Source organism: Zootoca vivipara, chromosome 1, assembly GCF_963506605.1.
Source record: "Zootoca vivipara chromosome 1, rZooViv1.1, whole genome shotgun sequence".
NCBI classification, from domain to species: domain Eukaryota; kingdom Metazoa; phylum Chordata; class Lepidosauria; order Squamata; family Lacertidae; genus Zootoca; species Zootoca vivipara.
The window spans coordinates 81,485,012-81,499,405 of record NC_083276.1 but is presented as its reverse complement, the minus strand read 5'-3'; the positions used below and the strand labels follow the sequence as shown (position 1 = coordinate 81,499,405).

Here is a 14,394-nt window from a genome sequence, read left to right as displayed (position 1 = left end):
GTTCCTTTTTTTCCTTTATCTTTGCAATGAGACAGATGGAGATATAACCATTCCTTAGTAACATTTGTACACAATGTAAGACATGGGTCTTCAGAGGCTTATCTCTGAAGTGTTATGTTGGAAGTGCTGCTAAGCACGGGTTGAACTGCAGGGCCAATCTCTTCCCAAGAAATGTCATGACGCCAGTTTGGGAAAGGCTATTGCTTCTACCCTGCTGCAGAGGTTGCCTGCTATTTCCACAACGTACAACCCTGCCCTCTGTCCTCTATGCTTGACTTCACCAGCAGAGCTCAATATTACTTCCATAATGGAAGTAATCACACATTTTGCCAGAACTCTCAGGATGTTTTTGGATGTGTGTAAATATGAATGAAATATGTTGTTGGTGGTCTGCATGTGACGCGATCCTTCTTTTCACCGGTGGTCCCAGACCACATTTGCACAGCAACATCCCTTCCACCTCAATTAGCACTTTTTGCAGTGAATAGGGAGTGAAGGAAGATAATGACAAAGAACTACAAATATGTTTGTTTTTTAATCTTAGCTGCTCCTGGGAATTCTTTAATACTGTTTTCTTGACTTAAATGTATCGCTTCGACCTAGTTCATCTTCACTATAGAAAGCTATTGCTGATGGGAGCAATTTAAATAACTTCTAATTCATAACTATTTCTTTCCTACCCTATCCCATGGGCTCCACAGGACTCACAAATACACAATTTTATTTTCAGCTGATAGTAGCCTGGTGAGAGAGCTTTGCCTAAGGGGCAAAGAAGACACTATAAGCGACACACAGGTGCCATTTGGTCATGCCCCAAACTTGGATCTTAGAATCCAGGAATTCTATTTTTTTATACTACTTCTTTTCCTCTTGAACCAACAAAAATGATGTGCTTGCCTCATGAGGAAAATGCAGAATGGGGAACTTTGTGTCTTGCATAGAATCATAGAGTTGGAAGGGACCACAAGGATAATCTAGCCCAACCCCATGAAATGTAAGAATCTTCCACCCAACATGGGGGTCAAATCTATGACCCTGAGATCAAGAGTATCATGCTCTACTGACTGAGCTGTCCCATGATAGATTGTTATGTTCACTCCATTTCCCTGAACAACGAGTAGTTCTAAAGGTTCAGTTTTTATCTGGGTTTGGTTTACTTGGGAAGGAGGCCGCTGAAAGCTTATTTGACATTTTGTAATATTTGTGTTTATTTACAAATATACATGTTGAGCACAGGTGGAGCCACACAGATGAAACACTCTGACAGAGAACTGAACCTCACAGATCTCCAGGAAAGACAGCCAATGCCCTCAGATCCTTATATACTTACAGAGCCCCCAACCAAGCTCTCTGTCTCAGCTGCAGTCTATTGTTTTTTTCACACACATAAGCGCTTTGCCCTCTGGCTAGAAGGGGGATATGCAGATGAGTTGCCCCTTCCAACCATCTTCTAGGTTTCTTAGAACCAGGCAGAGGGCCTTCTCGGTAGTGGCGCCCGCCCTGTGGAATGCCCTCCCGTCAGAGGTCAATGAAATAAACAACTATCCGACTTTTATAAGACATCTGAAGGCAGTTCTATTTAGGGAATTTTTTAATGTTTGAAGTTTTATTCTGTTTTTAATGTTCTGTTGAAAGCCGCCCCGAGTGGCTGGGGAAACCCAGCCAGATGGGTGGGGTAGAAGTAATAAATTATTATTATTATTATTATTATTATTATTATTATTATTATTATTGGAATACAGCAGTGTCATTGGGGAACCAACACTCTTTCAGTTACTGCCTTGGGGCAACCCACACGGATAACCCTGTTCCCAGAAATCGTGTTCACAGAAGAAAAGCCTCTTTGTTGCTAATTGAATTCAAGTTGAGTTCTGAGATCTGACTTTTTAGTCCAGCATACAAAATTAATCACAGTATAGTTCTATCTTGAGAGCACACAGGTGGGTGTTAATTCTGGGTTGGGTACAGCTCATGATGTAAGTATTTTGTGGAGATCACATGACATTGTCAGCACCAAAGTGCCCTTTAATTCAGATTTACTCTTTTTTGGGGGGAAATCTGATAAGTTAAAGCAACAACAACAGACAATTGCCAATGACCTATTTGCAATATCTGAATGGTCCATTTGCATTATTAAGCCTCTGTCTGGAATGCACTCATCAAGATACTGCTCTAAGTTACCCAGAAACTGCTTAGTCTGGCTGAGATACCGTAACACATGTTGGTCCTCCTCTGGGGCCTAGAAGTGATTTCTCCATGAAAGAGGTCAAGGATACTTGTGACCACCAGCCCGCAATGCATGAAGTTTAGTGGCATTCAGATTCCCTTTGGAAGATTCGGTGTCTGATGACTTTCCTCAGGGCTACTTTCATCTCTCTGTTCCTCAGGCTGTATATGATGGGGTTAAGTAGTGGTGTACCCAGAGTGTACACCATTGATAGCATCTGGTCTTGCTTTGGAGAAAAGCTGGAGCTTGGACGCAGGTACATGAAGCTGCAGCAACCGTACTGCAGGGCCACCACAGCTAAGTGGGAGGAGCAAGTGGAGATGGTTTTTCGGCGACTGTCTGAAGAATGGATCCTCAACACTGTAACAGCGATGAAAAGGTAAGAGGCGCAGATCAATATGAAGGGTACAGCGATGGCCGTTATCCCAGTGAGGAACACCCCAACCTCATCGAACTTGGTCTTGCTACTGGTGAGCTGTGATACAGGTGGCACATCGCAGAAGAAGTGTTCAATTCCATGCCTGCCACAGAAGGGGAGGTGGAAGACCAGCCACACCAGCATGAATGAAATCAAGAAACCAATCAGCAGGGAGGCAGCTACTAGCTGAATGCACAGCTGCTGCGTCATGATGAGGGTATAGTGCAAGGGTTTGCAAATGGCTACATAGCGGTCGTATGCCATGATGGCCAGTAAGAAGCAGTCGGCACTGCCCAGTCCAATGAAGAAGAACATCTGAGCGCAGCAACTTCTAAAAGTGATGGACTTCCTCTCCTGCAAGCTGCTCAGCAGCATCTGTGGGACTACAGCTGCTGTGTAGCAGAGCTCAACCACAGAGAGATTCCCCAGGAAGAAGTACATGGGAGTGTGCAGGTGAGGGTTGCCCCAGATAGCTACCATAATGAGTACGTTCCCTGTGATTATGGCTGCGTAGATCATGCTGATGCCCAGGGAAAGTAAGATCTGACACTCTGGCTGGGTGGGAAAAGCCAGCAGCATGAAGTCCATCATTGCAGTGCAGTTCCCCTGGAGCATCCAACCGACTAGCTCCCGTTCTACAGAGCAATGAGGATGAAAAATAAGATAGCATCAGTGCTAATTAGAGAGCCTGGGTGTATCTGATATTGAAAAATAGGCTCCAACAGGAAAGGAAACATACTACCTGGAAGAACATCAAGTCCACTGACTAATGAGAACATCAAGGCCAGGACTCAGGTGTTTATACCAGGCAAAAATGATTTCATTAATAAACTGTAATGGTCAGTTTTGTGTTTTGATTACAAGTCCTTTGATGATCAGAGCTTAATGGGATCCCCAGTTTTATGCTTCAGTTTCTAAGCCCTCAAAGTTTAGAGATAAACTGCAGTTCATTCCTAAATATTTATAACCCAGAATTTGAGTTACAGGAAATAAATTAAATATAAATTTATTTCTAAAGAATGTGTTTCATTTTTTGACAGGACACCCAAATTTAGAGAATATTGACAAAGTTAGATATGGAACAGGATTACAAAAATGTTGGGAATAGGATTTGTGTTATGCTATTGAGCCAATTAAATGGGAAATACTAGGTGCATATGAAATCAATCTCAGTGAAGATTCAAGAATAAAGTAATATTTAGTCATCACTATACACTGGTAATTTTATCACACATTAACCCCAATCTGTCCCTGAAATGTTAGCATTAAAGAACCCCCCCCCCCCCCGCCACACACACACAAAGGAATGTATTTTCTCTTATGGTGGGAGTCTTGCCCAGAGGGAAATGGTGTTCCTAGAAATCAATTTTATAACAAAGCAAGAATTGATACCAATCCCTTCATTAGCATTACTGGTGGGATGGGCCAGGTGAAGATGGTTTAGATGAAGAATTGATTTTGTACTTATAAGCTGACAATATGGTTATTGCAAGAAAAAAGAAAAATGCAGAAGGATTCAATAAGGAGTTATGGGATAGTCAAATCAGGTTCATAGCGACAGCTGGAAAACTAACAAAAAAAAATTAAGGTTCAACAGGAGGACAAACAAAACAAGATCCCTTTTCAACTATGTTCACATGCCTCCTGTGAAATATGCTACTATTTGGAATTATTAATAACATTTCAGCTTTAAGTGAGAATATCACAAGACTTAGATGACAATACCATTATATATATATATATATATATATATATATATATATATATATATATATATATATATATATATAACAAGCCTTGTTTAAAAATACTACTCCCCCAACACCAAGGAAAGTGAATAAAATGTCCCAAATTTATACTTTGTGTGTGAGAGTTACTTTTTAATTGAACTGTACTGTTTTTATTTATTTCTTTATCCTTGTATGTTACTGGAATACATGATCTTGTTAAATAAATAAAAATTCTTTTAAAAATCCTATTGCTTTTAGATTACTGTTATTGAGCTGTGGGTGGAAACAGATATTCAGCAGCAAATGTGGGAATGATTTCCCAGTGCCCTGTTTGTGGGGTGGAGGAGGGTGGAAGGGGCTGCTCAACCCTTCTTCATACCCACAGATTCTGGCTCCTTTCCCTCACTTGCTGGGCCAGATTTAGGTTTGATGAGGCCCTTTGATTGATGTATTTTAATCTTTGTTGGAAGCCGCCCAGAGTGGCTGGGGAAACCCAGCCAGATGGGCGGGGTACAAATAATAAATTACTACTACTACTACTAAGCTACTGAAGGTAATGGGGCCCTTTATATGTCCAGCTGTCAACAACAAATTGTCGCTGTTTTTTGTGTTGAATATATGCTATATGGCAGGGGTGGCCAACTCCCAAGAGACTGCGATCTACTCACAGAGTTAAAAACTGACAGTGATCTAGCCCCTTTGGGGGGATTCAGGTCAAAGTGGTTGAGCTTTTTTTAGGAAGGAGGAAGGCACATTTTGGGGGGGTGGTTCGGGTCAAAGTTGTTGAGTTTTTTCAGGGAGGGGGTAAAATGTTGAGCTTAGGGGAGCCACAGTTGTTCAGCTTCTTTGGGGGGAGCGAGTGATCTACCAGTGATCTACCGCAGATGTCCAGTAATCTACCAGTAGATCACGATCTACCTTTTGGACATGCCCGCTATATGGTAACTTATGGACCTAATATATTTTATCAACATAATGTTTTTTTATCTTATATTTTGGAAATGCACATCCAGGATTTTTTATTTAAATTTTTTGGGGGCCCCCAAGAGAATGGGGCCCTAAGCTATAGCTTGTTTAGCTTATATCTAAATCCGGCACTGGTCCCTTGCCTGTGGATCACATTTGAGTCCTACTCTGTAGGAAGTGTTGCAATGGAAAGGTGATGGGTAGCAGAAGAATTTCAATTTATACCTTGCCCTTCAATTCAAAGAATACACATGGATGGCATCAGGTCACATCCACACCAGGCATGGCATTTAAAGGACTCTTACACCACTTTAACAGTAAAGAATCCCGAGAACCCTCAACACAAAGAGCCTAAGAGTTTCCATCCATGGGTTTAGAGCAGTCTTCTTCAGTCCTAGGTACTAAGTCCTATTATCTGCAGGAAGCTTAGCCAATGGTGGTCAGGGATGACGAGAGCTTTAGTCCAACAACAAATGGGGGAGCAAAGGCTGAAGGACATGGCTTTAGGGAAACAGAATTCATGCCATAACATTTGCATGTGAACACCCATAGAAGCCAGTCCATGGTTCTTGTGAAACAGTCAATTCCACCCCCTGGACTCTTTTCCCGCTTTCCTATGCAGGTTATGATTCATCTTTAGCAGTAAGCATTTGGCAGCAGGATCACACTGAATTACTGCAAAGATCACAACTCACCACCACAGGATGCAGAACTGGGAAGGACAGTGCTAGTGTTCTGGCTCCTTCTTTTCACTGCTAAAACAAGAAGCTTCTTGTGATGTGCTTTCTTTCAAGAGAGAGGCTAGGAGGTTTTCCAGTGCGCAGATATGTCCTCCTGCTTGTAAAGCTTTGTAGATCTATGGATGAAGAAGTTTTCCTACTGCATCCTCCATGATATCCCCAAAGTGATCAAGTTTAATATATTTGCCTTGTGGCACATGGGATCCAGCTAACTTAACTCCATGAAATACCCAAATGGTTTCCTTCTCTGTGTAGGGAACTGTTCTAAAATGGTTGTGTAGGTTACCAACTAAGCCATCAGATTTGGTTTTTTTAAGTTATGACTTTTACATGAGTGCCTTATGTTGCTTGAAGTTTCATGTAAAAAGTGATGTGCCCACTGTTTGAATTGGGAAGGATAATACAAGTCTCCTAAGTATTACTACTCACCTGTGAACCAATATGGAATGGCAAAGAGAATAAATTGCAGATTGGAGATATCGGTCTTCTTGATACCATATTAATTAAATACCATACAAATTAAATAGAATTGTAAAGCTGGAAGGGACTCCAGGGGTCATTTAGTCTGACCCCCTGTGATTCAGGAATCTCAGCTAAAGCACCAATGACAGATGGCTATCCAATCTCTGCCTTAGAACCTCCAATGAAGGAGAGTCCACAAGTGGCATAGTGTGGGTCCTCTGTACCTGGGGCATGTATGTGGGGTGGGGAGTGGAGGGTGGGCATGCCAGCCCCAAGTCCTCACCACGGACCAAACCTCAGCAGCCTGAGCTGGAGACAAGGGAGATAAAGGGAGGGAGAAAGGGGCTCGAAGGGGCACCCCGTTTGCAAAGGAGGAGGCAGCCAGAGCCTCTTGCCTTTCCTTGGTGGGCAGCGGTGGTGGCACCCACCACCTCCCTCTCTGTGGCGGGTGCGAGGTGGATGGCGGGTGTGTGGACATCCCTTCGCCAGCCATGAGGCGCACCTGCTGCCGCCCCAGCTCTGAAGGCCCAGCCTGGGCATGGCTTGGCAACTGAGGGAGCCTGTCATGGGAGTGCCATGGCCCCCCACTACACCCCTGGAGTCCACAACCTCCCGAGGGAGACCGTTCCACTGATAGTCAGAATCTCCTTTCTTGTAACTTGAATCCATTGGTTCTAGTTCTCCCTTTCAGAGCAAAAGAAAACAAGCTTCCATCCAAAGGTAAAGGGACCCCTGACCATTATGTCCAGTCATGACCGACTCTGGGGTTGTGGCACTCATCTCACTTTATTGGCCGAGGGAGCTGGCATACAGCTTCCGGGTCATGTGGCCAGCGTGACAAAGCCACTTCTGGAGAACCAGAGCAGTGCACGGAAATGCCGTTTACCTTCCCGCCAGAGCGGTACCTATTTATCTACTTGCACTTTGTGCTTTCGAACTGCTAGGTTGGCAGGAGCAGGGACCAAGCAACGGGAGCTCACCCCGTCACGGGGATTTGAACCGCCTACCTTCTGATCGGCAAGCCCTAGGCTCTGTGGTTTAACCCACAGCGCCGCCTGCATCCCTCCATCCAAAGGTAAAGGTAAAGGTAAAGGGACTCCTGACCATTTGGTCCAGTCGTGACCGACTCTGGGGTTGCGCGCTCATCTCGCATTATTGGCCGAGGGAGCCGGCGTACAGCTTCCAGGTCATGTGGCCAGCATGACAAAGCCGCTTCTGGCAAACCAGAGCAGCACATGGAAACGCCGTTTACCTTCCCGCTGTAGCGGTTCCTATCTACTTGCATTTTGACGTGCTTTCGAACTGCTAGGTTGGCAGGAGCTGGGACCGAGCAACGGGAGCTCACCCCGTCACAGGGATTCGAACCACCGACCTTCTGATCAGCAAGCCCTAGGCTCAGTGGTTTAACCACAGCGCCACCTGGGTCCATCCAAAGGTAGTCAAGAACTAATTGAGCAGTTGTTTGTATAATTATTGTGGTGGCTGGTTTTTATTATTATTATTGATCACTTTCCCTCAAGGCTATGTAAAAATAGAACAGACTAACTAAAACACAGTTGTGAAACAACACAAGAGTAACAGAAAATAATTTCAAACACTATGCAAAATGGTCAACTGTGGCAGAGACTTCCATCTAGGAAAGCTTGCCTAGACATTGGATTCTTATCTCGTTATACATGATAAAGCAATTTTTAGCCAGCTCACCCCTTGCTTTTTCCTGTAAGGCCAATTGCAGTCGTTAACAGCCGTTAACAGTCATCAACAGGTTTACCACACCTATCAGCCAATCATTCATTCCCACCACCCTTCTGAGTAATACCCCTCCCCACCCTCTCACCATATACAGTATAAGGGTCCGGTGACTTCTGTTTCAGTGTATCTGAAGAAGTGTGCATGCACATGAAAGCTCATACCAATGACAAACTTAGTTGGTTTCTAAGGTGCTACTGGAAGGAATCTTTTTATTTTGTTTTGCCTAAACAAAAATATTTTAATTTCTGTGAAGTGCAGGTAGGAGAAACCTGTTGAATCTCCATGGGAATGCTGTCAACAGGCTTGTTCTGTGGTTTAAACTTTTAAGACAAACCAGCCATTTTTATCATTATTCAATTTTGTGATTAATGGTATTATATTTATTCTGTAAATCTTGCTGTACACCGCCAGATATTTTGTATGCTGGTCAAAGCTATGACCTGAGGTTCAGGGAGAACATTAGGTCTACAAACATACCCACATGTCAATCTATTCCAATAGGTTAATAGCAATCCCACTGGCCTCAGGTAAAGTCCCAGTTCTTAAAACATTTGTTCTCAGTGTGTCTCCTCCCTTGAATCAGGCACCCATGGCAAGGACCCTGCTCACCCCACCCTAGTTCCAGCTCTGGTCCTAATCACCTTCTTTAGAGCCTGCTTGACATCCTTGTTCCTCAGGCTGTAGATGAGGGGGTTTAGCAGTGGACTGACAAAAGTGTATATGAGAGCAAGATGGCGGTCATCATCTTGCCGCAGCTTGTGTAAGAACACCTGGGAGCAGTCATTATCTTTTTTATATATATAATTTTTATTAATGTTTCTGTTTTACAATTTAGAATTCTCATTTAAACTTCCCTTCTTCTCTTTCCATAGTTCATTTTGCATACCATAAATCCTTGCATATTTTACACAAACTAAACCATTCAGTATTCCATTATTAAATCCACCAAAACTTATTTACACAATGCTGCCAATGTTTTCAAGAGTATACTCTAAACATACTGTATGCTCTTCTTGTTCTCTTATTCTATAGGTTAAGTCCACAAGCTGTGCATATTCCATCAGCTTAAGTTGCCATTCTTCTTTAGTTAGGACCTCGCTCATTTCCCCTTCGTTGCATAACCTCATTCTGCCTCCTGTTTCTTAGACATGGAAGATGGTTCTATGGAATGTTTGGTACTGGATTTCCCATATGAATAGGAATCAGACCTGAGAGTCGTTAGTTCTCACCATGGCCTTCTTTAGAGCCTGCTTGACATCCTTGTTCCTCAGGCTGTAGATGAGGGGGTTTAGCAGTGGAGTGACAAAAGTGTACATGAGAGCAAGATGGCGGTCGTCATCCTCTGACGAATCTGTCTTGGGACGCAGATAGACAAGGCTGCAGCACCCATACTGTATGATCACCACTGTCAGGTGGGAGGAGCAGGTGGAGAAGGCCTGTTGCCGCCCAGTTGTTGAGCGGATCCGCAAGATGGCAGTCACAATGTAAATGTAGGAGATGCATATTAGAACGAAGGGAATAGTTAGGACCATGACACCAACACTATACAGCACAGTCTGGTGGACATGGGTGTCGGCACATGCCAAGCGCAACACAGGTGGCACGTCACACAGGAAATGGTTGATTTCGGGCTGGTGGCCACAGAAAGGCAAGGTGAAGATCAGCACAGTCAGCTCCAATGACAACACAAGTGCAAGGATCAGTGATCCAGCCACGAGCCATGAGCATACCTGCCAGGTCATGATGAGGCTGTAGCGAAGTGGGTGGCAAATGGCAACGTAACGGTCATATGCCATGACGGCCAGCAGGAAACAGTCTGTGCTGCCGAGTGCTACAAAGAAGAACATCTGTATGCCGCAGCTTGCAAATGGGATTGGTCTGTGGACATCTAAGATGCTGGACAGCAGTTGAGGCACTACCACAGTGGTGTAACAGATCTCCAGAAAAGAGAGGTTTCCCAGGAAGAAATACATGGGGACACGTAGGGAATGATCTGTGCACGCCACCCAGATGATGGAGACATTGCCAAAGAGGATGGTGAGGTAGAGCAGAAGGAAGAACGCGAAGAGGAGACGCTGGATCTCAGGAATGGTGGAGAATGCCCGGAAGATAAACTCATAGGCAATGGATTGGTTGCTCTGGTTTGCAAGTGCCAAGTACATCTCATCAGTCACTGTACAAAAAAAACCAATGGGTTAAACATCAATTCTTAATTCATAGTTATCTCACTGCAGCATGTGGTATTCAAATACCTGGAATCTTGATTATCAGCTTCAGACTTTTTACTCCTCTGCATCTTATTTACCATGTAAATATTGTGGTCGCCATGAATACAAACTGAATTAGTTTTAGATCCTGTACAATACCTCCCATGCAAATGTCAATGAATCGTTATGAAATATTACTAATTATATAATATTTATTGAAAAACAACATGCAAGTTTCTAATCTGTTCAAAAGCTTTACTTACAGAACTTAACTCCAAACAACTTAAAACAAATAAAGTTACATTCACCCAGTAGCATAATTTCATATACTGGTCCCAGCACAAGGCATAGTAATTTAGATTACAGTACAAATATATTGTATTCTGAGCTAAAACAGTCTGTTCTCCATTGCAGTCTTTTAGTCTCATGCTTTGTGCTGGACGCAGATTAACATGTCCATTCTCTTCCACAGCCTCCAACAAAAAACACACACCCAACGTGGTTGCCTCGCAAATTAGCATATGCATAGACCTTTAATACTATCTCTTTCATGTGACTGTGAGCTAAAAACCTTGTGAATGAGCCACAAAGATACAGTCCCATTAATGATTAATATGGTAATCTCTTCTTCAATGGAAATTTCTAGTCATGTTACTCCATATACAATACTGGCACATTATATATTTATTATCCATTTCAATATACATTAAACAATTAGGTAAAGGTAAAAAGCTAAAGGTAAATGAGCCCTGGACAGTAAAGCCCAGTCAAAGGCGGCTATGGGGTGTGGCGCTCATCTTGCTTTCAGGCCAAGGGAGCCAGCATTTGTCCACAGACAGCTTTCTGGGTCAGGCGGCCAACATGACTAAACTGCTTCTGACGCAACGGGACACCGTGATGGAAGCCAGAGCGCACAAAAATGCCATTTACCTTTCCAGCGTGGCAGTACCTATTTATCCACTTGCACTGGTGCGCTTTCAAACTGCTAGGTTGGCAGAAGCTGGGACAGAGCAACGGGAGCCCACTCCAGCAGCCGATCCAGCATAATTGATATTGGTGGGGTTGGGGGAAGGCAGCTAGGCCAGGGAGAGTGACTGGAAACAGAAAAATGGTGAGTGTGAAAGGGCAACTTAGGTGATTGGCCACTGTGGGGAGCAGGATGATGAATTATCCCTTTGGTCCAATCCAGCAGGGCTCGTCCCCCTCATGTTGCCGTTTTTTAAAGAGTACCTCTCACTGCTGGTCTGACCTTAATGCTTCAGTTGTGAAAATATTGGGTCCCCTGTTTTCATAAAGTTGAAGGTGGAATGAAAGAGGAATTGCTGCTCATGTACATATACACTTATCCAGCTTTTACCTCAGGCAAGCGGGTTTCAAAAACTTGCCAAGTCTGTTGGACCAGATTCAACAATGGCACAAAGGAAATATGTGTGGACACTGAGAACTGAAAGCCTCTCTCAAAGCACTTCGGATCTTCAGATCTTCACTCACTGTCAGGTATAAGAGTGGGAGATATACACTCGGCCTGAGTGTGCAGAGTGGTAAAATATTATGCTTCTGTTTATCTTTTTACTTTAATAAATCAGTTAGATGTGTGCTCACAGACACAAGAGGAAGAGGCCCCAGTTTCAATAGCAAAATGGATAAAAAAACGGCAAAATGGATAAAACATAGACTAAAGGAGAGTCGGCGTTTGTGGAAGAGGCACCTAAAAAAACCCTTTGCCCATTCTGGCTTGCTTTAGTCATAAAAACAAACAAGTGCTGTTGTGTTTTTAAAAAGACTCTTCTGGCATAAGTTTTTGTGGAATATGGTCCACTGCATCAGATGCATGAAGTGTTTTCCTGAGTCCAAGATAGCCTATGCTATTAAAAATGCTTAATTCTTAATGGTACCACAAGATTTCCTGCAGTTTTTCCTGCAACACTCCCTAGGGTCATTGTTTGGCTAAGTTTCTCTTCTCTTGACTGCAGCTCCCTCATCCATTTGGACAGAGCTTTTAGAGGCTGCATATTTCACCTCTTCAGCTGTGAGAGTCTGTGCAGTGTAGGGGATGTAAATTTAGGGCTTACCTTTCCTCCCCTCTTTCCAGGTACAGCCCATGATTTAAACTCTATGTCTGAGAAAGAAAAGAAAAACCTTTATTTTTTTGCTCTGGACTTACCCTGTGAAAAGCCATTCTTTAAAGCACAATCCGAGGAAATATCAATCCTCAGAAAATGCAAATTGAGTTTGCTCCAATTCAGCTTTGAAGAGTGGGTTTTTTGTGGGGAAAGCTCAGGGGGGGAAGGACCCCCCCCAAAATGTTCAGACACTGAGTGTTATAGTACAAATCTCTGCCTGGAAAGAGTGGGGCAAAAGGTAAGTGTGGATAATCCCTTAGACCTGGATTCAAATCACTACCAGGCCATGAAGGTTATTAGATGGCATTGGGAGAGGGAGGAGGTATATTCTCTCGTGGAATAAACATAAATAAATAAAATTAATGCACTTTAAACGGGGGCAAGATGAATCCAGATGCAGCTCTCCACTCACAGAACATAAAAGATTTCCACAAGATTGTTGTGAGAGTAAAATGGAGAGGGAGAGAGAACCTTGCACACTGATAAATATGTAGTGCTTCACTGAGATCTGCAGCACTAATGCAAAGCTGCATTAGCAAGCATGCTCAATTGCATTACAATTCCACCACCACCCCAGCTTTTCAGTCCACAGGAACAATGAGTGAGTATCAGCATAGTGAGAAAGAGGACCACTGTGTGCAGAAACACTTGCCTTTCTAAAGTCCACCTGGCCCAACATTCAGTTTCCAACAGTAACCAACCAGATACCTTGGAGAGCTCACAACCAGGGCATGAAGATAACGGATAGCCTTTGTTACTTATCCCCAGCATCCTCCCTATCCATTGCACAATTGAGTAAATGATTTTTCATGAGTATTCTGTCAAGCAGGTCTGTGGCTCTTTAGATAACTTTGACTGCATGCTGGTTGGGGCTGAGGGAAGTTGAAGTCTAACAATATCTGGAGGGTCACTGGCTCCCATCCCTTCGGCAAAGGATAAGAAGTGGATCAGGCATGATTTGTTTAAGTGCATGTAACCCATTTAAAGAATAACATGGAAACAACTGGCTATATAACTGGCTATGCCTGCAAGGGGCTCTTCTTACCTTGCTAAGTTTCTTCAGACTCACGGGATGACAGTCCAAAGCGAGTGCTCCTTCTGGCGATCTCCTTTTGTTGAGATATTGGTTCCCAAAAAGGAAGGCAAGTATCAGCAAGCAAGTGATACGTCCAGCGTTATTTTCACCCCACTCAACTCTTACGCAGTATAGTAATGGATCTTAGGGTATTCTGGTTTATTTGCTAGGTTGGTAAGATTCTCCCACCACTGAAATATCAACAGAATCAAAGCAACACCAACTACCCATGCATTGCCATCACCTAATCCTGCAGACAGGGTATCACTTAGCTTCTTTCCAGAAGAAGTGAATTATCCCCAGTAGGGTTGTCAGATATCTCTTGGTTTTTGTTTAGAGGGAACATCACCCTCTTCTCTGTTGCAAATATATTTATCAAACAAACCCCAAAGGTCAATGAACTTATGATAAACTCATTACAGTCTTCCTGTCCCAAGCAGTACTTATCCACTATGGAGGCAATACCTAATTGTCACAAACTTTGGACTGATCCCAGCCAAGGTATTCAATGACTAATTGACTGGTTGTTGTTTTTTGTAGTAGACCTAATGCTTGTAAACTTCCCTGCTGACAATGACACCATCTTGAATATTTTCTAGCGTGCTCTATCCCCCAACATTATATAGATACCGGTAGCAGGAAATTTGGGGAGCTAAAAACTACATTATCTTTGCACTTTCCCCACAGTCAAGTC

The 14,394-nt window shown here is 43.3% G+C and overlaps 2 protein-coding genes across 2 annotated transcripts; both read right to left on the bottom strand.

The window, feature by feature from the left end:
• Positions 1 to 2,306: 2,306 nt before the first annotated feature.
• LOC118079947 (olfactory receptor 10W1-like) lies at positions 2,307 to 3,260 on the bottom strand. The gene has a single exon (XM_035104794.1). The coding sequence runs from the start codon at positions 3,258 to 3,260 to the stop codon at positions 2,307 to 2,309; it is 954 nt and encodes a 317-aa protein (XP_034960685.1).
• A 6,237-nt stretch (positions 3,261 to 9,497) lies between these two features.
• LOC118079897 (olfactory receptor 10Q1-like) lies at positions 9,498 to 10,457 on the bottom strand. Its single transcript, XM_035104660.1, has one exon. The coding sequence runs from the start codon at positions 10,455 to 10,457 to the stop codon at positions 9,498 to 9,500; it is 960 nt and encodes a 319-aa protein (XP_034960551.1).
• Positions 10,458 to 14,394: the final 3,937 nt, after the last annotated feature.